Source organism: Mangifera indica, chromosome 7 (assembly GCF_011075055.1).
Source record: "Mangifera indica cultivar Alphonso chromosome 7, CATAS_Mindica_2.1, whole genome shotgun sequence".
NCBI lineage: Eukaryota > Viridiplantae > Streptophyta > Magnoliopsida > Sapindales > Anacardiaceae > Mangifera > Mangifera indica.
Genome location: NC_058143.1, coordinates 14,043,008 through 14,066,834, shown reverse-complemented (window position 1 = coordinate 14,066,834; position 23,827 = coordinate 14,043,008). Strand labels below are relative to the sequence as shown.

General features: G+C 33.3%; 4 protein-coding genes across 11 annotated transcripts; 1 reads left to right on the top strand and 3 right to left on the bottom strand.

The window, feature by feature from the left end:
- The first annotated feature begins 1,587 nt into the window (after nt 1-1,587).
- On the top strand, nt 1,588-4,172 carry LOC123221625 (gibberellin receptor GID1C-like). Of its 3 annotated transcripts, none has more exons than XM_044644493.1 (3): nt 1,588-1,752; nt 1,840-1,908; nt 2,643-4,172. In XM_044644493.1, exons 2-3 carry the CDS (start codon nt 1,867-1,869, stop codon nt 3,636-3,638), a joined length of 1,038 nt encoding a protein of 345 aa, XP_044500428.1. In that variant the 5' UTR covers nt 1,588-1,752; nt 1,840-1,866; the 3' UTR covers nt 3,639-4,172. The 3 variants fall into 3 exon arrangements, with proteins under 3 accessions (XP_044500428.1, XP_044500429.1, XP_044500427.1); XM_044644494.1 differs by having other exon boundaries at nt 1,588-1,908; nt 2,643-2,755; nt 2,840-4,172; XM_044644492.1 differs by having other exon boundaries at nt 1,589-1,908.
- Nucleotides 4,173-5,246: 1,074 nt separating this feature from the next.
- Nucleotides 5,247-7,484, bottom strand: LOC123221823 (COP1-interactive protein 1-like). Its single transcript, XM_044644744.1, has one exon. The coding sequence runs from the start codon at nt 7,356-7,358 to the stop codon at nt 5,463-5,465; it is 1,896 nt and encodes a 631-aa protein (XP_044500679.1). The 5' UTR covers nt 7,359-7,484; the 3' UTR covers nt 5,247-5,462.
- Nucleotides 7,485-9,779: 2,295 nt separating this feature from the next.
- LOC123221649 (histidine-containing phosphotransfer protein 1-like) lies at nt 9,780-11,765 on the bottom strand. The gene is made up of 6 exons (XM_044644521.1): nt 11,448-11,765; nt 11,166-11,296; nt 10,965-11,033; nt 10,537-10,608; nt 10,381-10,453; nt 9,780-10,217 (listed from the first exon to the last, which is right to left on the bottom strand). The coding sequence occupies exons 1-6, from the start codon at nt 11,508-11,510 to the stop codon at nt 10,170-10,172; spliced, it is 456 nt and encodes a 151-aa protein (XP_044500456.1). The 5' UTR covers nt 11,511-11,765; the 3' UTR covers nt 9,780-10,169.
- A 1,971-nt stretch (nt 11,766-13,736) lies between these two features.
- LOC123220912 (autophagy-related protein 18h-like) lies at nt 13,737-22,414 on the bottom strand. Of its 6 annotated transcripts, XR_006503162.1 has the most exons (12): nt 21,986-22,414; nt 19,731-20,192; nt 18,977-19,417; nt 18,416-18,667; nt 17,493-18,293; nt 17,240-17,415; nt 16,495-16,622; nt 15,848-16,399; nt 15,361-15,435; nt 14,881-14,970; nt 14,575-14,793; nt 13,737-13,922 (listed from the first exon to the last, which is right to left on the bottom strand). XR_006503162.1 is itself a non-coding variant. In XM_044643514.1 (9 exons), the coding sequence occupies exons 1-9, from the start codon at nt 22,172-22,174 to the stop codon at nt 15,431-15,433; spliced, it is 3,006 nt and encodes a 1,001-aa protein (XP_044499449.1). In that variant the 5' UTR covers nt 22,175-22,413; the 3' UTR covers nt 15,135-15,430. The 6 variants fall into 6 exon arrangements, 1 of the variants encoding a protein (XP_044499449.1); XR_006503160.1 differs by lacking the exon at nt 14,575-14,793 and having other exon boundaries at nt 13,737-14,046; XR_006503159.1 differs by lacking the exon at nt 14,575-14,793.
- Nucleotides 22,415-23,827: the final 1,413 nt, after the last annotated feature.

Here is a 23,827-nt window from a genome sequence, read left to right as displayed (position 1 = left end):
TATACATACACGTGTCGTGATTAAACCTTACACCCTCCTTCTGAGTCCAAACATCTACAACCAATCAGAATAATCCAGGGTCAATGATTTAACACGTAGAGAGGGAGATCACCACTTGAGGTGGGGCGATAACAATCAAGTGAATTTCGCTGTTTGAGGCATAAATCATGGACCGTAAAATCATGGCTTGAAGAGACACATGTAGAGAGTTTGTGAAGTCAACATAAATTTTACCATGTACCGTATTCACATCGAGTTTACCGTCTGTTTGAAATCAAGTGGAAAAAAAAAAAGGAGTTTAACAAAATAAATTATTAACCATATCCAAATAATAGAGATACTGTATAATTAGAAAAGTTGTAAGGGAATGTTTAGTTTTGGAAATATTTTATTATTAAAATTAAAAAATTATTTTAAAAATAGATTATCTTAAAAATTATTAGGTATAAATTATTATCATATTTGATAAGATTTGATAAAATTAGATAATTATTATGTTTAGTTAGAGATAATAAAATAATATTAACATATTATTTTACTTAAATATTCTTAAATATAATTATTCTAAAATATTTTTTATATTATTTATTATATTAATTAAAAATAAGATTATTTTTGTCCTAAAAATTAATAAATAAATTTTATATTATAATAAAATTAATATTACTTTGGTAATTTTTTAGTATCAAAGGTGGAAGTAGTAATTAAATTATCTTTTATATTATTTGTCACATTACCATTGACAATAAAATATTATCATAATATTTTAAAACTTATAAACCAAATAAAGTAATATAAGTAATAAAAGATAAATTATTAAAATAATTTTTAATCTCTTTTAATCAAACGCACCATAAGTGTACTATATATGTTTGGTTAAATAATATTTTACTACTAAAAATAAAAAAAATTATTATAAATATAAATTAACAAGAAAATTATTAAATATAAATATATCAAAAAATTAATAAGATATTATTTTAGTTAAATATTTTAAAAATTATAATATATAATTTCTATAAAATATTTTTTACATTTTTTATTATTTTAAATCCATAAGTCATTTTATAATTAAATTATTTTTTTATTATTTGTATTATTAAATTTTTTATTATTTAATAAAATTAATATAATATAAATTATTAGAATAATATTTGATGGCCCGTAACCAACAATACCGGGTGAGTTTCCATTTTCTACTCCAAAAATTTGGGTTTCTGAAGCAGAGCGACCTAGAAAAGAGTTTCAAACGGAACCCGTTTGTCGTCATGCGCTCTGGCGTTGGCCGCACGCACGGACGCTTTTGTCCTATCCCGTTCGCTTCTTTGTTTTTTCTCCAAAACAATCGCATTAAAAGACCTCCTTCTATTTATGACGTCAAAATTATTCAAAATAGATTTTTTCCAAAATACAAAATTTTTACTTATTTATTATTACATATGGGTCCCAGGAACCAGCTATCTTTCGGCCGCTCAGTTTGTCGTCTTTATCGTCTCCACTCATCCACTTAGCGCATTTTAGCTTCCCTCTATTTTTGTGTACTAAAGTGCGCTTCTCCTCTATCACATCACTGCTCTAATTCATTTCTCTGTTTTATTGCAGTCAGATTTTTTCATTTATTAAGCTCTGTTGCGAGAGACACCATTGTTTACTACTGACTACTGTTACTTCATCTGATATTAGATGGAGTGAATGAAAGCTGAAAAAGATCAAAACTTGATGGATTTGTAGCTTTCTAGATGATTCTATGAAGTGGGTTTTTAAGCATGTGAAGTTTAGTCAGTGGGTTGATCTTTGAACGTTATTTTGTATTAAAGCTTTTTGGATTTTTGTTATCAGGGTTGTTTTTTTTTAGCAGTAGTTTTGATGATGGCTGCAAGCAATGAAGTTAATCTCAATGAGTTCAAGGTGTGTGTTTCTGTGGTTTAAACTTTTTTGAAGTTCTGCTTGTTTTGGTTATGCTTTATTTTGTAGGAAAGATGTGAACTTTTTGATGGATTTGCGTACGTGTTTAGTTTTATTTAGTTTTTGGGTTTTTGAGAGCTGGGTTTGACCTGATTCTGGGGCAATGATGCCTGTATTGATGTCTTGTTCTATCTCTTATATTTGATAGTCTTAGGGCGTATCTCTTGGGTTATGACGTTTCGAAGGAGATTGGAGAAGTCTTTCTTTTAGGTTTGATCTCGTGTGGTGGGCTAAGGGTTCTTTGGTTTTTGTATTGTTTGCTTTTGTTTCCCTATAAAGTGTTGAAAGAAGTTGTTTTCTGCGGTGGTTTAATGGATCCTGAAGATCATTTAAGTGTTGCTGATGAATTTCTTTTGAACTTGTGATTCTCTTGGACTACGATTTTGTACTAGTAGAAGTTTGTAGTGGAGGATATGTTGTAATTTGAACATTTTGCCGTGAGCTTCCCGTTTCTGTATGCCATTTCATTTCTTTTTAGCTCTGTTTTAAAAAAAAAAAAAAAACTTTTTCTCTTCATCGAAGCGTGATTTGGGGTTTTTAAGTTTTTCTTTTTTGCAATTTTAAATCATCTGCATATACGAGCTGAAATCTTAGTATTTATCTTTAGATTCGGTTTTTATTAGAGTCTCACTTGCCAATATGAAATGGGTTTCTTATCCCTTTTATCTTCTGTATAGATGGGAGTTCCACTGCACACATGGGTTCTTATCTCCAATTTCAAGTTGGCTTACAATCTTCTACGTCGTCCTGATGGCACTTTTAATCGCCACTTGGCAGAATTCCTTGATCGGAAAGTCCCTGCTAATGCAAATGCAGTTGATGGTGTTTTCTCTTTTGATGCCATCATTGATCGTGAAACTTGTCTTCTCTGCAGGATATATAGACCTGCAAATGGAGAAATCCTTCGACCAAACATTGTTGATCTGGAGAAGCCTGTGAGCTCAGAGGTTGTTGTCCCTGTAATAATTTTTTTTCATGGAGGAAGCTTTGCACACTCTTCTGCAAATAGTGCTATCTATGATTTCTTATGTCGCAAACTTGTGAGGAACTGCAAAGCTGTTGTTGTTTCTGTGAACTATAGGCGGGCACCTGAGAATCGATATCCATGTGCATATGAAGATGGATGGGCTGTTCTCCAATGGGTGAATTCAAGACCATGGCTTCAAAGCAAGGGCTCAAAAGCTCATATTTACTTGGCTGGGGACAGCTCGGGTGGTAATATTGTACATAATGTTGCTTTGAGAGCAGTAGATTCAGGAATTGAAGTATTGGGTAATATACTGCTCAACCCAATGTTTGGTGGGCAGGAGCGAACTCAATCTGAGAAAAGATTAGATGGGAAGTTTTTTGTCACTATCCAAGACCGGGACTGGTATTGGAGAGCATTTCTTCCTGAAGGTGCAGATAGGGATCATCCAGCTTGTAACCCATCTGGTCCTAATGGTAGATGTCTTAAAGGAATGAAATTCCCTAAGAGTCTTGTGGTGGTTGCTGGTTTGGATCTTATCCAGGACTGGCAGTTGGCATACGTTGAAGGCCTGAAGAAGGCTGGCCAAGATGTGAAACTTCTATATCTGGAGCAGGCAACAATTGGCTTCTACTTCTTGCCTAATAATGCCAACTTCTATGTTGTCATGGATGAGATAAGTAATTTTGTGTCTTCTGACTGTTAATAGACTTAACTTTACCAACTGGCAGCCATACCTGACACAAGCTTGACATTTCACTTGGGTAGTTAAGGGGTTGTTTGCAGTTCATATGCTTGTGTAGTATTGTTGTTTTCTCTTTTATTAATTGTGATAATAGTAACATTCTGCTACCACGGGTTCTTGGCTTTGAAATCTCATGGTTATTGGGAGTGGAAGGTATAGTTCAGCATCTAGCTGGATCAGGATGTGTTCTTGTATACATAATACAATTTTCTGGACTTGGAATATGTTCTTCTGTGAAGCTTCAGTGTCAGAAGGAACTGTTTGACCAAGTATGGTGGAACAACAGATCTAAGAGTACCCATTCTGGCTTCCAGCCTCATCGGAGAGAGGAAGGTAGAATTGTTGGGATAACATTTGGTGGCCCATCAATAGGGATGGAATACCAGCTAATATTTATATAAGCTAATTCTAGAACATGGATGGGAAATCTTCCATGTTACTGTTATCCTGTAAGTATTTACATATTGTTCAAGTATATATAAAGATATTTGCTTATCCTTTGTGTCTGTTGTCATCTTCTTTCCCCTTTTATTTGCTTGTTTATGTTTTGTGGATTGCAAACTCCTTGGCAACCGTAAATTCAGTGATATTGAGACAACCTGGGAGCTTTACTTGCCTTATGTCAAATGTAACCATCGAAATCCATGCTGGGATTTTTGAAACATGGGCTAACAACCTCCGTGAGCTTTAGTTTTTAGGTTTAAGTGCAGCTTCGACTGCTTGTTTTCAAATGGGAACTTAACCAGATTTGGATTCTCTTCCTTTTGCTTGTGATTTAAATAGTACAAAATGCAAAAATGTTATAATGCTGTTCTTTGTGAAAGAAATTGTGAATGAGGTAGAGTTTGTAGGGTTCAAAAGCATTGACATATAAGCAAAGTTTAGATTAGGATGATTTTGTGGATTGACTGATAGCCATAAACAAAGAGACAAGAGCTAGAAATATTAGCTACACAGAAGATAATAGTTGCACTATTTACTATTTTAGGTGCTGCCATTTCGTCCACCAAGTCTAGTGTGCTATGATTAGCCTAATTTCAACCCCCACTAAGACATTGCACAAATGATTGGAAGCAAATTTAATTAGTCTCTTTTGCCCAAAGAAAGGTATTGATTTAGTAGATTATTGTCAGTTTTGAATACCTTGTTGATTATTGTCAGTTTTGAATACCATATTGAAAATGAGTAATTCAGAGCTCGATATAGCTATAGACACAAAACTTGGCTTGTTTTGTAAGTAGAGAACCCAATTGGTAATTAGACCTTGGATGCATTAAGGGGACCACTCCAGAACCACACACATCTTTTAAGACGTAGAATTTGCTTTCACATTGAGAAAAGAATATTTGCATAGTGACAAAAAACAGCTAACCCTTTTGATAGAGACAGAAAGCCCTGATTAATTGAACCTTTCTGGGCCTACTTTTGTGCATGATGCAACTTGCACTTTCATGTATCATATTCATCATTCGATCAGGCCCTTCTGCTTTGGCATGCACTATAACCTTAAGTTACAGCCACTCCCACATACAGATAAATATGAAGTATGAAACCAATAAAGCATAGTCATCAGAGAAAAAGGATAATAGATTGACTCAAAAGCATTTTAAATGTTACACAACTTTGTTACTTCAGCATCATTCAAAAGAGACAGTATTTAATATTTTCATGGCAGAAGTTGACAAGTATCAAAAATGGCATGTGGTCAAGTAGAACTTGAATAGTAATCTTAAAGCCCCTGCAAGATCTCCTAATTAACAAAAATTAGATGGCAGATTCAACAAATCAGCGCATTCTAGTAGCATATGAAATAGATGCTGCAGCCAATATAGTTGTTGCTGAAGACAGCATAGTCCAGAAGCTCTTTTTCTTATGTGCCTCCGCCACAGAATTCTGCAGAAACTCAACTTGCTGCTTCATGTCTTCCACCAATTTCTCCTTGTTCCTAAATGCAGTTTGGATTGTTTCCAACTCAGCCACAAGCATTTGAGTTTCATCTTCAAGCTTCTCATCATTGGCCGACACTCTTTCCTTTCCATCAAGGTCGTCTTTGGATTGACACACTATAGCTGCAGTTTTCTTCAGCATCCTCAGAGCTCGATCAGAGTTGAAGCCAACTGATTCCATTTCAGCCTTCAAATTGTCAATAGCTTGTTTTGCCTCCAAAAGATTCTTCTGCACCGATTCTTTTTCCTCAGTCAACAACCCTATGTGATCCTGCATTTTTTTCTTTTCCTCAATGAGGCTCTCATGCTCATTCCTAATTTTTGTCAATTCTCCTTCACTCTCCTGCATCTTTTTTGCCATTTCTGATACTTTTGACTGCAATGCCATGGCATTCTTTTTCTCTTCATCCAAACCCTTTTTAGCATCATCCTTCTCACACATAACTTGATCAAGAGCATTTTTGAAGACCCTAACTTCATCCAGTAAGTGCCTGTTTTTCTCTTCTTGATCCTTGTTTGACTCCTTCATCATAAAAACAACATCCCTCAGTTCCCCAATCTCTTTATGCAGCTCAAAAATCTCACTCTCCCGACTGACTCTCTTCTCTTCAGTCTCATTCTTCTCACTTGACAGTTTCTCAATCCTTCCCTCCTTATCGCTTAGCTGCACAATGGCCATGTCCAGCCTCTGAGAGATATCCTCCTTTTCCTTCATCAGCCTATCAATACTACTCTGCTTCTGTGTTTTGTCATTCATCAAAGCATTGATCTTTAGTGCCATCTCCTTCTCCTTGTCCCTAGCCTCACTAAATCTCTTTTCCAATTCCAAAACTTTTTCACGCAACACTTTTTCCTCATTTTGAAATTCCAAAATAATCTCATTCAATTTCTCTACTTCTTTGTCCAACTCAACAATTTTCACCTTTTGCCCACTTTTCTCAATCTCCACTTCTTTCTTTTCCCTTAAAATCCCTTCAATCTTCCCCTTCAAACCTTCAATTTCCTTCATAGTCTCACCCAATCTCATCTCTAGGAATCCTTTCTCTTCTTTTAAAGATTCAAAATCTCTGACCCTCTCATTTTTCTCGTCCATAGATCTTTCATACTCTTTCTTTAGACTCAAGATTTCATTTTTTAAATCATTCTCTTTTTTCTCCATTTCAACCAATCTTTCATTCAACTCATGTGCCTTCAAAGCTTCCTGTTCATGAGAACTTTTCAGCACATCCCTATCTCGGCAAATTTGAATCACCTTCCTCCTCTCATTTTCAAGATTACCCATTAATTTATTTAGCTCAATCTGAAGAAATCTAATCTCATTCTCCCTCGCACAATTCTCTTTATTAAAGTCTAGACTCATTTCACTCACCTGGGCCCTCACAAAAGCGCTGAACAAACCATTCTGTGTCTCCAAGATAACATTTTTCTCACTCTCCCCACTCAACTGAGCCACCAACTCTATCTTTTCAGCACTAAGCAGAGCCAACTGAGACTCCAAGGCCTCCTTAGAATCATTCAATGAATCCACTTGTTGTCTCTTCTCAATAGTTTCTTTGATAAGCATGGAGTTTAGATTCTTCAGATTCTTTATCTTCACTGAAAGATCCTCCATGGTGGGTTCGTCAGTAAGGGTTTTCACTTCAGTTTGTTGAGTCTTTTGATCTGGTGGATTTTCTTGGTTGGTGTCATTGATCTTCTGGGTCACTTTCTTCTGGGTAACTTTCTTCTTGGTCATTCTTGCGGTGGAAAATGAGGAATAAGAGATTTGAATGTTAAAGATTTTGCTAGGGCTTCTATGGTTGAGAAAGCGAGACAGAGATAGAAAATGGGGGGTTGGGTTGGGTAGCTTAAATGATATATATGAGTTGATGAGCCTGACAATAATATGTGCGTACGGGTGATTTAGTATCAAAATTTTATAGGGTAATGCTGTTCCTATTTATTTTGAATTATAAATATATATATATTTATATCTATTATTATATAATTATATAATATTTTATATTTAATTTAAAATTATATATATATAAATTAATGTATTTAGAGTTAGAGGTGGATATGAATCTAATCGAATTTGAACATCATTTAATTTAAATTTAGTTTGAATAAAAATAGTTTAACTCAAGTTTGATTTGAATTCTTCGGGCTAATATTAAGAGTGGTTCGAGTTTGATTCAAATAAAAATAGTTCGATTCGAGTTTAATTCAGATATATGATTCAAATTTATGGTTTAAATTCGTGATTCATTGACAACGATATTGTTTAACAATTATTTAATATAATTTCAATCGAATCACGAGCTCATTTCGAATCAAATCAATCTATTTATCTATCTAATTCACAAGCCAAATAGAACTGAACTTTTTATAGTTCGAGTTTAGCTCGATTTTAAAATAAATCGAACCTCATAATTCAAGCTCAATTTATAATCAAAATAAATAAATTTGAATCGAATTAAATTAAACCAAACTAATTTTCAAATCCTAACCAACTTGATTCAGATCCAGTCTTATTTAGAGTGAGTGCCCATCATTTGATTGAATTTTAAATCTAACAGGCCATATGACCTTACAAGCCAAGGCTTGATAAGATGGTTTTCGTCTATCAAACTCAGCTAAAGGGTATTTATATGATTTTGCTCAACTTTTATAATATGTTTAATTTCAATTACACCACCAACAATATAAACAAATTCCATTTTAATCATAAATACTTTTTTTTTTTTTTCCTCATTGTTACTTCATTCTTGCAACTTTATCTCTAATCAATAATTGCACCGTGGTTGATTGTTAAATTTTAAATTTATTTTTAATTGAAGTTAATTAAAATTAGGGGTAAATGTATTTAATAAAAAATTGAGGACAAAGTGTTATTTAGCCTAAGGGTTTTTAATATTGTTTTATCAAATATAACAAACAGATAAGGAAAATCAATTTTTCAAACTTAAAAGATAGAAATATGTTGTTTCATCAGACCTTGGGTAGAAAATAGTCATTTGTCTAATACAACATTTATTTTATATATATAAAAAATAAATGTTAAATTATTATAATGTTATATATTGATACGATTTCTTGTTACAAATAAAAAGTAAGTTTAACGTACTTGAATCATAAATTTGAACTAATCATTTCGGTTTTGTATCCTAATTTCATGACAGGACCCTCACCATAGTGGGCTATGAAGTTTGGCTTGCAAGTTGGCTTAGTCCAGTGTGATATTGTTTATAATTTTTTTTTTAAAATTTATTAATTATTTATTATTATACAGAAAATCAAAATAATTAATATGAGATATTCAAAAATATTTATTAATATCATAGAGAATTAAAAAGTAATAATAGATTATTATTATTAATGTTATGAAAAAAACTAAAAGATTGATTGAAAGATTTATATTTATTAATTTTATTTAAAAAAAATAAATGATTAGACTTAACAAAAATTAATAAAAAATTGAAAAATAAAAAATTAATGGCCAACCCGCCCAATATGTTCTGATTAAATTATTTTATATACAGAGTTGTAACTGGTGGTGGAATCTGACAAGCTGGTAATTAACTCATGGCTCAGAGCCACCCTTGCTCTCAGTCACATTGGATCTCAAACTTTTCCTCATTAAACTATTCTACTAGTCCTTTTAATCCCCTTCACAATGGTTGTTTTCCATCTTTTGAGATCTCCCGATTACATTAGGAACTTTGGCAAATTGAGCTTCTCTTTTGAAATGAATGCCACACCCCATTTGAGAGTGAACATAAAGAGAGTCAACTATAATTTGGTGTGCAAGTTTCAACCCATGTAAGGCATAAATTAACAAGACTTATTCAATCAACTAGAATAGTTGGTTATGGTGATTACAATTTGAAATCTATTATAAAAATTTATCTAGTAAAATAATGAGTTAAAGAAGGTGCCACTGAAGCATAAGATTTTGAGCTTGCCTGCAGATTACCAGGAGACATCTCACCCCCATGTGAAAACAGTTGACTAAAATATAAAATCCACTCTGTCATGAAAGTTAGCAACTTAATTAACTAATAAACACACCAACGTGGGGTTTCTTCTGAATTTTAAATACCCATGTATTTATTTTTTTGCCATTAAAATATGGACATAAAATATCAGATATGTAAAACCTAACAACAATGGTCGGTGGCTTCAAGTTTTTACCTGGGTGGTGCATTCATTTTGTTCCTTGAAGCAAGAGTTTCATACAAATGTACAATACACTATACATGGTTCCTAAACTTAGTTGACCCAGATGGGGACATGGCCAAATATTATAGATAATGGAGGGGTTAATTTATTGACATTATTGATCTTCACTGGTGATACATTAGATGATATTATGCAAGCTCAGTTTATTAAGATGGAAAGCTGATTAACCCTCTCCGGTAGCTTAAATCTTGCTGACATGAACTAAATTGACTCAATAACAACAAAGAAAGACAGATAATAGTACTTCTCTACATACCCAACTGATCCATACTGATCTCTAGCTTATCTAATTTTGTCTGCAGATTGATCATAAATTTGCTGCATTTCATTGCACACGAATCGTCCCACCAGCTTCCTGGACTTGTTTCTCGAGCTACAATTATATAAATAGAGAAATAAATCTAGAGACAATACAATCTGAACATTGTCTTTAACATGTATCGTGAAATTATAGAATCTCAAGGCATAATGAACACTATTGAGATTTTTTTATAGGAGAACATGAATCATCAAGAACTATAGTGTTTTCAGCATACCTTAAAGAGAGTTTCAAGCTTGTTTTTCACAGAGTAATACTCTTGCTTTAATTGTTGCAGACATTTCAGACACCTACAAGAAACCACTTTTACTGTCAAATAATGGAGCATTATCATAATTTTAGTACAAAAAAAGGTGAATAATCACAAACTCACTCTCCAATGTTCTTCTCTTGACAATACTGGCGGAAGAGAATACAAACTGTTTGAACTCTCTGAGCTCCAATGCTGTTATTTGACTAAAGTTAATAGTTAGTTTTCATTAAAACAGTAATTGACAGAAGAGCTGGTGTAAATGATGACAAATTTTTTTTCAAGTAAAATTTTGGAGGGCGCAGGTGATAAACATCGCCAAGGAAAAAATTTCTTTTGGAGAATGTTTATTTAAAGCATTAAGGAACGTTTTAGATCATTCCTTGCTTAAATAATTGTTCAAAACAGCTGCTTAAGGTGGGAGCAATGGAGCTATAGTAATCTAAAACAAAGTTGCAGCCCTTTGGTAAATGATATGTATGTTAGAAATGAGTTTCATGGGAAACCAATAGCGGTAAAAATGGAAGAAGTAAAAATGGAGCCATAAGCACCTGGAGCTGCTGCCTTTCAGCTGATGAACATAAGCATCCAACCTATTGAAATCTATGATCTGCTGATCTCTGTGTAAGATGCAACAAGAACTCAACCACATAAGTAGACTGAGAAATTTCCAATATAATATAGAAGGAAAGCAAAGAAGAAGAATAAGAAGAAGAAGATTGTTTTTAAGAGAAGAGGGACAAGCTTCGCACAAAATCTGGGCCAACTCAGTAAGCAGCCTCTCAGTATCCTGAAAGAAAAGAGTCACCACTTCAACTACAAAATCTGGATTGTTTTCATCTTGCAATTCCTTAAGCTGGTTAAACTGAGCGTCCAGAATTCCCTACTCAACACAAAACCACAATGAATTAACTCGTGACCAGAAGAAGAAAACAAAGAAAAAGGAAACCAGCAAATGGGGAAAAAAAAAAAGCTTTTGTTTATGTTTAATGAATATATATTTGACAGGTTGACAGTAAGATATATAAACAGACCTCATTGAACAAAGAGGTTTGGTAATCAATTAACTTCTTCTGCAACTGAGGAATAGTTTCCATGAATTCTAGTTGTCTTGAGTACTATCAACTTGCTTGAAAATAGATTTCTATGATGTGCAGAAGAAGTGAAACTATAAAATCTTCTTCTTGGTTAGAAAGAGAAAAACAAACAACTGGATTTGATGAATTATATAGTGAGAGGAGGGACAGATCCTTTGTAGTCCTTGAAGTTGTGTGTGAAGTAACTCTCTTTGTTGTTTTCCCTTCTTCAGCTTCTTCTAACGCATCACTTAAGAAACAAGTTGAGAACTTTGAAAGATATATTATTGCATCACACAAGATCCAAAACTTGGTGCCAGGTACCATTCACCTTCCTATCTTTTTCTTTCTGTAATTATTGCTCTCTCTTTCTCTTTCTTTTATTTTATTAATATAAGTTTTATATTTACCTGTGTGTTTTGCAAATTCTCCATGTATTGTCAATGTTTTTAAAATAAACCCTTTATTTACTTATTTTACTTATTTATGATTTCACTACAAATTGATTAATTTAATTTATTATTAAATTATAATAAATAAATTTTATTTAAAAATTTATAAAAATTAATATTAATTAAGAGAACTAGATTTATAGTTATTAAAATATATTTTTTAAAATAATAATAATTATTGTTTATGAGATTTCAATGAAATAATTAGGTAAAAAATTATCTCTATATCATGATATAAAAAAAATCATAATTCTGTAAATTATTGTTTATAGAAGATATTTTAATGAATATGAGATACTTTTTTTTTTAAATTTAATGTTTGAACTTATGTTTTCCTTACATACCTTTAAAAATTTATTTAATCTAATCTAAAATAATTAAATTACTAAAAAATAATTAAATTTTTTAAAAAAACCTTAAATTTTGGTTTAACTTGGTTTTGTCAGTTTTGATCGATTCATCGATTTTGATTGGATTGATCAAGTGAACAAGTAAATCGCTTTTTAAATTTAACCATATCAGACTTAAAGTCAATTCTTGGTTTAACTGGTTGAACTGATCGGTTCAATCTAGTTTTCAAAACAACGTCTGTTATAACTAAAAATATAACATTTTCATTGCTTTCGTTTGGCTCTATCTACCTAGCTATAACGGGTGTCTAAGGATGATCATTGAAACCCTAATTAACAACCAGAAAATGATAATGACATATAATATGATGGATTGATGTGACATTTTTAGACAAACCCTTATTGGCAAATCTTGCTTTAATAAAACACGATAAAAAAGCACGGTAAAGATATTATATTTATATGTGTATCCTATATCGTTTGAGATACTAAAATAAGACATATTATTCTTAAATTATTAATAAAATAAGAATAAACTATATATTTGATATACAAGGAAACACACCATATATTCAGTATGTATTTTAACTTGTATATATTTGAAATATATTCTATAGGAAATCATATATTAGAAATATATTCTAAATTATATATATGGTATATAAGAAAATATATCATATATTTAGTATGTATTCTAACATAGAAAAACATATATTTGAAATATATTATAAGTTATATTTTTGATATATAAGGAAACATACCCCATATATATATATATATATATATATGTTCTAACCTAGGAAAGCATGTATTTGAAATATATTCTATATGAAACATATATTTGTCTAAATATGTATAAGAGGTTGTATAAGGTTTTTCTTTTCTTTTTTCCAATTTTATATTTTCGCTTTGGTTGTTATTTTGATGTTGAAATGTTTCACCTCTCACGTCGGCTACTGCATTTTGCTGGCTCTCTTGCTTCGTTTGATGTTATTTCAGAGACACGTGTCATGCTTTCAGGCGACGGGGGACTGTATCCATACCTTTGAACATAGATCATTACATAGAGGTCCGCATCCTTGGACTAAAAAGATCAAACTACCTTTGATTATTCGACCGCTAGAGGGTTAAATTAGTAATTTTACATTCATTTTTAGTTGATAATATAATTATAAATAAATAAAGATATGGCAACTAATATTACTTGCACAATCACAGATAAGTATAACTGGATTTTGGATAAGTATGAGATGATAAAATAATAGATTTTGGTCTGAGCTTGAAGATACGAAATAAAATTACTTTTTCCGGAAGTCTTGGGTTTGATTTGAACAAATCCGTCCCAGATTTGATGTGATTTTGTGCCTCAGCCTGACTTGAGGTATTGAGATGAGAAGAAAGCTCAGGCTGGTGGGCGTACAAATATTTGTTAATTTTATATGTGGTTCTCCTCAATCTGAAAACAATATATTAAAATGTGGTATTGTCGTATTCAGAAACATATGTCCCAAATTACAAGTCCCCTTTGTCTCCTGTCTGTCTCTACACCTCAGAAAGAAGAAATTGATAATGTCGATATACATGTCCGCGTGCATCAATTGGCACACTTTACCAAAAGCCAGCACAATCAACTGTGAAAAAAAAATATCAGTGAAGGAATCTAGCTAAACCCATCAAGAACACGGTCATGGTGACCTAATTGAGGAGTTTGGTTGTGCTGTGATTGATGATGCATGATAATGTAGACCTGCAACGCTATGTATACACAAATAATATGTTATCATATGATTAAGTAATATTTTATCCTTAATTCAAAATCTTTAAATTATATGATAATATGTTATTTGTGTATTCAAAAGTGTGTACACATAGTTTTATTCAATAAAGAATGCAACTGAAATTGCCCAAGTCACAGCAAGGCAGAAGCAGAATAACACACAGAAGATGACCTAGGTTAGTTCTCTAGTAAGAGCGTGACTTTTATGTGGGCAACACAACAGAAGCAGAATGCAATTAAAGGGACCACTGCGAATGGCTCTGTACCTTTACATTTTGATATCAAGGCATCTAAGTAGGGGCCAAAACACAACAGATTTCAAGCCATTAATGTAGCTGCCAATGCCGTGGCATGCCACAAGAATACAAAGTTATACGATGTCTGGGTATCCAAAGTTATATTAATGAACAGATTTGGATGAATGAATGCTCAAAATATTTGTAAATGGACAAATAACGTGCAATTTAATGATCCAGACCCATCAATATACACCCTTAAAGCCTCACCTCCCCAAAACAAAAGCATCTTTATCAAGCTGGGCAATGAAATGATCACATGCAATATAGCTAGGTAGATTTGTGGCCAAGGAAGGCTGAGAAACTTTAACAATCTACTATGTTTCTCCTTTTCGGCACGATAGTAAATTGCACTTTGACTACCAATATGTGATGAAACAGAGCTTTCTGATGGTAACAAGACCACACACACACTTTAACAACACAAATCTACAGGAAATTTCTCATGATTCAGATTTCAGAATGCAACAATGTCTTCTGCTGCAAGTAAATGCCTTCAAAATAATATTTACTTACCAAGAGGAAGATGCTCCCAAGTCCCACAAGTAAAATATCATGAAAGCAGGAAGTTTCCTTGATTATAGTTGAAAGAATATTAGATTCTACCTAAACACAGTTTAGGGATGTGAGCTCACCGCTTCAAAATGAGGTGCAAAATTAATAGTAAGCTACAAAACAAAGCGCAGAATTTGTAGTTCCATTTCCATCTATCTTACAGAAACCTGATCTAGCAAAAGAATGTGATTTACACATATAAAAAGATGAAGATATCTTGCAATTTCATTTTATTTTTTTGTTTCTATTTTGAAGAATGACTAATGTTACACAGAACAGAAAAAACCTGTCCATGCAATCCAATTTTAATAAGAATATGAATGTACATAATTTACAATAGAATTAGAAGGTGATAACCAGGCATCCATCTAGTATCAATCAGTCAGTAGCAAATCCATTGTTGAAGGCAATAACCTGAACTTATATCAATTAGTATCTCACCCTCCATAAGGCAGACCTTTGACCAACCTTTCAACTAATATTTCAATCACAGATAACACAAAGGTATAAATCAACCTGCAGCGAAGAATTGGCAACACCACGAGGATCAGAATTTCATAAGATAATGTGAACATGGCGTATATGGAGATGCAACTCTTCAATTTCAACTTAATTAAGGAAATGAAACAAGAACTAAAGGGCATATTATCTATTAGAAGTATTGCAAATGATATAAAAGATTTATGGCACATCATATGTGCATAATTTTGAAAGCAGCACACTTCCTCTTTAAAACAGTGAATGTATTAAATATTACTGTCATATTCATTTCTTGGATTAAAAATTATTTAATTATGCATCTCTTGGAGACTCTAAAAAATCTCAAATTTCAATTTCAATGATAGTCCAGAACTTATGATACTGATTATCCTAAAGCACAAAATGACACATAAATAACAATAATCATAAACAATTTTCAAATTTGTACCTTCTTCTGAGAAGGCAAAAACACCTCCAAGCATGTCATCATGATCACAATCGTCCTCGGATTTATCATTTTCACAATCTTCTTCAGATTTATCTTTATCACAAGGACTGTTGCTGCTGTTAACATCAGTGACAATTCCAGCAGGTTCACGAGATTCATTTGAGGCTGAAGCTTTGCAGGGTTCTTGGAAAAAATGTTCAAAATCCAGCAATTCTTCTACTGGGCTGTCATCTATAGTGCTTGTACTCAATTTGAAATGATTAGAACTTACGTTTATAATTTCAGCAGTCCCATTACTGGTTGATGACTGAACCTCTTTTGCTATGGCTCCTCCAGAAGAAAGTGAGCCACCTGTTATAGATGATATAATATTTGGAAAATTGCTATTCTCTATGGGAGAACCATTTACCGCAGACTGTTTCAACAAAATTGAACCCTTTCCTTCTTTGAGCAAGATTTGATTCAGTGTAGCTGATGCCAAATCAAACCTGCTTTTTCCTGTACCAAAATTTTCATTCCCGTTTATGGATGGATAAGTAATCTTTGATGATCCTGACAGAAACACCACATAAGAAATGAGTTACACTAGTTTAAAAGCATCAATCATGGAATATATCTCTTATTTATTTTTAAATAAGTCATACTACCATCTGAGTTTTCAACTGAGTGAGGTGAAGCTGACTTAGATTCTGAAGTATCAGTTTCTTCAAAATACTTCTCTTTGGCTTCATAAGACTCAGAAAGTGAAACTGTAGATTTTCTTCCAATAATGCCCCTAAAAAAAAGAAGTAAATTGATACAATGACAATAGGGAAGAAGGTTCATATCCATAAACCAGCAAAGCTGGGCACCTTCTCATATAATGAAAAAACCCCACTACAGCCTCCTCTCTCTCTCTCTCTCTCTCTCTCTCTCACATGCCATAGGGACACACAGTCATGCACCAAAGTTCTAAATTTCTGAGTGCATGTGGAGCTGGTTACATTGATGGGAAAGGTGCTACATATATGAAGGTTAAAAGCAAATGGTTAAGAGACTATGAAACAAAGAGATAAAAACAAGAAAAAGCTCAAATTATTTAGAAAAAAAAAACTGTACCATACTATATGTTGAAATGCAAATGGAATGAATGAAGATATGTATTTTTTTACAGACATTCACACTTGCTGGGACAACTTAAAATTAATTACTACCAAAGAATTGGTTAACGTCTATAACCTAACATGTCTTTATCTCACATACACCTCCTAGTGACCATTTAAATTTGAAGCATAAACTTTTGACCCTAATCCTCATGGCTGCCCAAAGTTAAAAGTAGATTTCTGGTTGTCTTACTGTTATAAGTATAATACGAAGAAAATGACTTGGATGCAAAAATAGCTTCAAAATTACCTCTCATTCCAGACGGATTGAATCTTGTGAAAATGGTCAAAAACAGGCAGTAAATCCTTCCGCCTAACCTCAACATAATGAACAGGAATCTTCTCAACTTTAATCTCTCCACCAGTTTGTTCTTTAGTGGAATCTTGCTCATCAGCCTCCGAAGGATTCATTGTATAGAAGTGTATCTAAAATAATGAAGAAAATGAACAAAGCTAATAACAGCAACAAATAGGAACATCTCACACATTTATATAGTAAATACCTTGGGATTTTGCCAGAGAAGTATCCGTCCAGAGCTCATCTGCACCTCTGCATTGGCAATATATAAGTGAGATTGGTCATGGAGTTTTACAAACTCCTTATGCCCAGTATCATTATCTTCACAATCAGAAGTATCCATGATCATCTCTGAAACTTCTTTCGGACCAACAGAAATTCCAGAAATGCACTCCTCTCTTTCAGGCCAATCTGTTCTTCGACACACATCCCACCATTGAACAGGTTCAACTTTTACTGCTAACTCCTCATCTTGTATCTGTGCAGAAAAACTCTGCCCTGTTCCCAGAGAGGTTTCACTTGTCTCTCCTCTAGTAGATGATAGTAATTTATACTGAACAACATTACCAGAAGGAGTGAAAACCATTAAGTGCTCTAAAGCATTGACTTTTAGGTGAGCAGGTAGCAAATCCTGAGGCACAGAACTATGAAAGAGGGCAGCTACTGCACCAGATGGAACGAAGGCCTTTCCTGCTGCAGAAGATGCAGCATTGCTAACTGTATTAAGCCAACCAGAATTATTATTTTTTATTCTGCTAACCACAGAGAGCGTAACAGGTACTGGTGGTGATGAAGGAAAAGAATGTTGATTTGTCATGAAAAATGGATCAGACCACCATGGTAGAGAAAGGACTGGTGTGAGACAAGGCCCGTCTACATTAGTATTCTGTATTTGAAGCACAGTCTCACCACCAAAAGGGGCAAGAACAAAAATGTGGCAAGTTCCCCTTGATGTAACAATGGCAACCCACTGGCTATAATTACTAAAACAAATATCTTGTATCACCTGTACATTAAACAGAAGCACAAAGAACTCTATTAACATTATGTTCAGTAAACATAAGCACAAAGAACTCTATTAACATTCTAGAGATAACAAATTTGGAAGAAAAGGGGGCAAGAACATACAGCTGATGTCATGCCACGATGAAGCTTATAAAGGTGCACGTGAGAAGAACTCCAATCATAGTTTTGAGAGGCTGTAGATGTTCGATGTTTTGCACAGGATGGCAGGATCCGGAAAACATTTATATTATTTCCATGTATTGATGCAGTCACCAATAAAGTTCCACTTGGATCAAAACATAGAGCAGAAATTGGACTGGTATGAGCTCGAAACTGTGATATGACAGCCCTGGACACAAAATCTTTCACAACAACCTGCAAAAAGGTCAACCAAATAAGAGATAGAAATCATCAAGTCATGTGTAGATGTCAATTGCTTAACAGATAAAACCCATTGCATCCTTTGCTTTTCAGTATATCTAGGTGTTACTGATTAAAATAAAGCATCTCAGGAGATCCTACTCCATGTCAGTTGAACCAAAAGATACAATTTTGTGTACACAAGACAACATGCAAACATATATATGAATAATGAACTTTAATTTTCTGGTGGACATAATGAGAGACAAATAATGTTTTTAGAATAACATAAAAAATGTGGTTCTGAGGTGTTCAAAGACTAACCATCCCAGCAATATCAGTTTCTGCTGAATGTGATGCACCACGTGGAACTTTCCAGCTTGAATTGGAAGATAAAGGAGGACTAGAACCATCAGGGACAATATCTTGGTAGTATCTAGACAAAGTTTTATAGCCCATGTCACCCAAATTTATCAACCCTGCAGCTAACTGTTTACCAGATTCCATAGCATACCGAGCCACCAGACTTCCATTGCTAGGTGAAGTTGATGGACTTACACCTGGAGGAGTAAGACTTTGTGGGCTCAAGCGGCCAGCATTCGGGAGCAATGGGTTGTTGGAGGTATAAGCTAACCATCGGGGACCCACAGCCATTGGACCATATCCAATATTAACCCCAGGCACTACTTGGCCTCCCAATTGAGGGACAGGATAAGTAAGGACACTAAACTTATTTTCGAGAGTGAGAGCATCAAAGCAATATATCTGCAATTGAAAAAAATACAAATATATTAGCCAGGTTTACATTGTTTAACTTCATATAGAAACTTTTATCAACTGAAATACACAATATTCATGTTATGGCAACAAAATATCCGCCCCAATTATTAAACCTATAACTATCAAATTGAGCATTCTGGGTTGTCTAAAAATCAGGTGAACATTACACCAATATCTTTAAATAATTAAAGCCAATCATATCTGTCCAATTTTATCTGGAATATATTAGTAAAGTGATCTGGTTACAAAATAAACTTCAAGATACTTCTGCAAAATATTAACAAAAGCTAATTCTTACTTGAGAGGCAAGACCCACAGCCACTATTCGAGGACTGCATCTAATCATATAAACAGTTGATCGGAATCTGAGAATATGCACATAGTTATGAGACCTTAATGAGTAAAATCGAACAGCTCTGGGAGCAGTGGCAAGGTTTCCTACTTGAGGCTCATCATAACCATCTCTTACCAGCCAATCTCTCCCTGTAGGTAACAAACCTGAACTGCTCTTTGATTCGTCACACGCTACAACTAGGAGTAAAGGATGAGAATTTCTATATCCTTCATGATGTTCAGACTTTGCAGGGAAGGGCTGCATCTGTAAAAATGTAACTGGATCATCACGCCTTGAAACAAGTTCACTGACATTAGAGGCCTCTTCGACGTCAAGAACTTGAAAACCATTGGTGTATCCAAGTAAGAGAACACGTCTATAGGAAGATGGACTAACCTCTAGTCTGTCAAATGAAGACCACAATACCTGTTTGACCAAAAAAAACATTCAAATGATGCTAGTAAAATTAAGGTAACAAGAATGCAGCCTAAATGCATACAATAGTAATCATACTATCCATCATTGACAACAGATGGAAATAGGGACCATGATTGACCTCTTCAAATTAATGTTGGCAATTTTACAAAATGGAGAAGTTAATTCTTGAATTCTTCTAAACACAATGTTACAAACTAGTGCAACTGTAAGCCCAGTAGCCAATAATTGGTTGCTGCATCACCTCTCTATGAAAACACAGAATGCACTCTGTTTACTTGAAAAATCCATTATCATATTGCTAAATATATCATTCTCACTTGCTCAAATTCTTGTTCAAGCAGGAGAATTCTCAGTCAAGATCAAACAAAAATCCCCTTATCTATCCTTTTCTTCAGAAGTAATAAAGAATTTTTCCATGGAAGCTTCAGTTTTAAAAAAAATTAAAAGATCGAGTTCCTTTCGACTAATATTTATTCACAGAAAGGACCTTTGGTAATCCATCTTGTTAACCTAGAAATCATCCACCAGCATATAATTAAAATCTCCATATTCTTTCTTATTGGATGACCAGTCAGCCTATTAATAAATTTGGAAACTGAAATGAATATTAACAGCAGATTTCTTTGTCAAGCATGCATGAATCAGACATCAATCTGAGTACCTCCAACAGAGAAACCTTTAAAAAATAGTAAATAGTGAGCATTCAGCATGCGAAATCGAGATCCCTAACCTTGACTTTTATCAATTAATATTGATTCACAAATAGCGAGCTGGATTTTACCATCAGTTAATGTTAAAACACCAGCCTCAGCATTGAAGGTTTAATGCAAGTGGTGTGAAAGAAAGAGCAAATGATAATCACACCAGGGGACCATAGCTGAAATTGGAAAAATTTTTGATTATGGGAAGGGAAATGTGGCTCAAGAATACTTACCAAAAAAAAAGTCGCTCAAGAAGGAGAATGAGATAAGGATGGGAAATAAGGGAAGAGAGGGGGTATATTGTTTTGGGTATTGGGCAGTCGTTGGCTCAAAAGGAAGGTCACCGGCTCCTTGAATTGCCAAAAATATCCAACTTTCTGTTTCCATTTGTTCACCCTGCTTGTCTGGTTGGTGCAGTGGTTGTAAAAAGAGAATTGTCTTGCTGAATTGATAAATAAAACGAGACTATTTTAAATCAATTGTAATCTGCTGTGTTGGTTGAAATTTGCAGGTGGATTCTATCAGTTAACAATCTAAATAGTGTTGGCATAAGCATACTCCACCTCCACCGCAACCGCTTTAGGAAGTTATTTATACCACTATAACAAGTATAACCAGAACTCATTTTATTTGCATTAAAAAAACTTCACTTCATTGCTTGAATCACACAACTAGCTGGTTCCAAGCCATCATTTTCAGCAAATCTAATCTAACTCTAAAATTCTCAACTTGGTGGCCAATAAGAGTCAGAAAAATTGTTTAGCACTATCATCTTTTCATCATTCTTAGATATCACAATTGATGAATAATCATCTACTACTTATATGTTATCAGGCTTATTAATTAATTAATCACAAATTTATTCATTTACTTTATTTCTTCACTTTCTCAGCTACCTAACAAACTGAATCCAAATTTTCTCAGCAACCATACAACAACATCGCTAAAACTTTCTCATCAAACAATACAATTCCAAAAAATTAATCCAAACAAGATTCGAACTTCATCAACAACTTAAAATACATCAACTTACTAACTTAAACAATCTAAAACTAAAAATGAACAAATGATTGACTGAACCTGGTCTTTATTCTCCTGAGAATCGCTGGAAATAGAAGCGGCTACAGAGGCACCAGCTGACCTGATACCTGAAGAAGCGGTTTTAATACAAGAAGAAATGAACTTCAACGAATTCGGAATCAATTTCCCGTTCTTATGATTAACAATATGATTTCCATTGCTGTTAATGTTATTGTGATTGCTCTTCATAGTCAAAACGATAGTCCAAAAAATTGACCGGCCACCGGGGCGTCACCGGCGAGTCAACCAGGCGATCATAAATCGTCGCTCGCGAGAAATTCAAAAGTAGCCACGACAAATGAAACCGACGTTCTTCTATGTGGAGGAGGCGGTGGTGGTGGTTGAGTAGTTTATTTAAAAAAAAAAAAACCAAAATGAAATAAAATGGAGTTAATTTTTGACGTTGACAGGAGACGGTTTTGCTTTGTTTGTATGTTTTGTCCGTGCCTGTTGATTTTGATGTTTCTTTGGCGTTTAATTGGACAGCAAGCAAGTTTTGTAAATTTCCAAATGACGCCCTTGATCTTTCTCATATTTCATTTAAGGCATGAGATTGGTTTGAAATTTGTCAACTTACCATTTTGCCCTCCGACCATCTGAGGCTATATCCATTTTTATATATAATTTATTTATTATCAATAAATCTAAAAACTACTCTATTTGTACTAATATTATCTTATAGTCAAAATTACAACAAGCAACAATAAAAATATTAAAAAAAAATTATTTTCTCTATAAAGAATGAGAATTATCTTTGTAATTGACCGTCTGGGGAGCAAATGGTCTTTTCAGTGACATCCCCACATGCTTATGGGAAATTTTGTAATAAATAAAGGGCTAAAAATAAAAGAGCGGTACAGTAGAAGGAATGGAAAAGGGCGAAATTGGTTACGTTACGACAAAGGACGAGAATATCTTAAAACGAGATGCCGAAGCCAATCATGCGACTCAACTGTTTAATATATAAATAAATAATATATTTATTTATTTTTATGAATTTTATTTGATTTTTTTCTACCTTTTTTTTAATTATTATTTTCATACCAAAACTAATAATATAAAGAGAGAATAATAATAAAAGATAAATACTGGAAAATAATTCCGTCTAATTGATTTCATAAAAAAAAAAAAAAAAAGAGCTGCATTTTGAGGAGGACGAGAAGACGTAAGGATTTGGAATTCGTAGGAATTCTAAGGAATTCTATTTCGGTGGGGGCAAAGATAGGCTGCCGCTGGTTCATGTGGATTAAAGCCCGTCAACTTTGAGAAAACCAGAAGCGATGACCTGGCAATCTGTGAAGCCCAATTCTTTCTCTTTTCAGAGCCCCTTCCAAGCGACACAGAAAATATGTTAGGCCGAAAGACTCGTTCCCACGTAAGCTAAGTGTAATGAAACCATAAAAGTGTGTATAATTTTTTTTTTTTTATAGTATTATGTATAAATAATTATATATTATTTTTATAATTAAATCTTAATTTATCTTCAATTTTTAATTATTTAATCACAAGATAATATATTATTATTTGTATATAAAAATTATGCACATAATATTTCTATAATGAAATCTCAAACTCTCATTTATCAACTTTTAAAAATTTAAACACTTAACTTATGAATTAATATCTATTAAAAATTTTAATTAGAGATAAGGGCATTCAATAAAAATATTTAAAATATTAAAATTTTATTACATTTTTATTTTCAAGTTTAAAAATCTAACAATTTTTTCATAGACATCCGTTCACGAAGAGATGAAGAGACGTCTCTTGTCTCTATCCAGAAAGAGATGAAGATTATTTTTTTCTTTTCCTATACGTTAACAAAGAGACGTCTCTTCATCT

Bases quoted from the DNA above. Each gene is read 5' to 3' on its own strand.
- LOC123221649 (XM_044644521.1), bottom strand. From the start codon at position 11,510: ATGGAAACTATTCCTCAGTTGCAGAAGAAGTTAATTGATTACCAAACC. The intron at 11,034-11,165 runs GTGCGAAGCTTG...CATCTTACACAG, and splicing joins ACTGAGTTGGCCCAGATTTT to AGATCAGCAGATCATAGATT. The intron at 10,218-10,380 runs GTATGCTGAAAA...ATATAATTGTAG, and splicing joins AGCTTGAAACTCTCTTTAAG to CTCGAGAAACAAGTCCAGGA.
- LOC123221823 (XM_044644744.1), bottom strand. From the start codon at position 7,358: ATGACCAAGAAGAAAGTTACCCAGAAGAAAGTGACCCAGAAGATCAAT.
- LOC123220912 (XM_044643514.1), bottom strand. From the start codon at position 22,174: ATGAAGAGCAATCACAATAACATTAACAGCAATGGAAATCATATTGTT. The intron at 19,418-19,730 runs GTAAGAATTAGC...TTTCAATTGCAG, and splicing joins CTGTGGGTCTTGCCTCTCAA to ATATATTGCTTTGATGCTCT. The intron at 16,623-17,239 runs GTAATTTTGAAG...TCTTTTTTTTAG, and splicing joins CAATCCGTCTGGAATGAGAG to GGGCATTATTGGAAGAAAAT.
- LOC123221625 (XM_044644493.1), top strand. From the start codon at position 1,867: ATGATGGCTGCAAGCAATGAAGTTAATCTCAATGAGTTCAAG. The intron at 1,909-2,642 runs GTGTGTGTTTCT...TCTTCTGTATAG, and splicing joins TTAATCTCAATGAGTTCAAG to ATGGGAGTTCCACTGCACAC.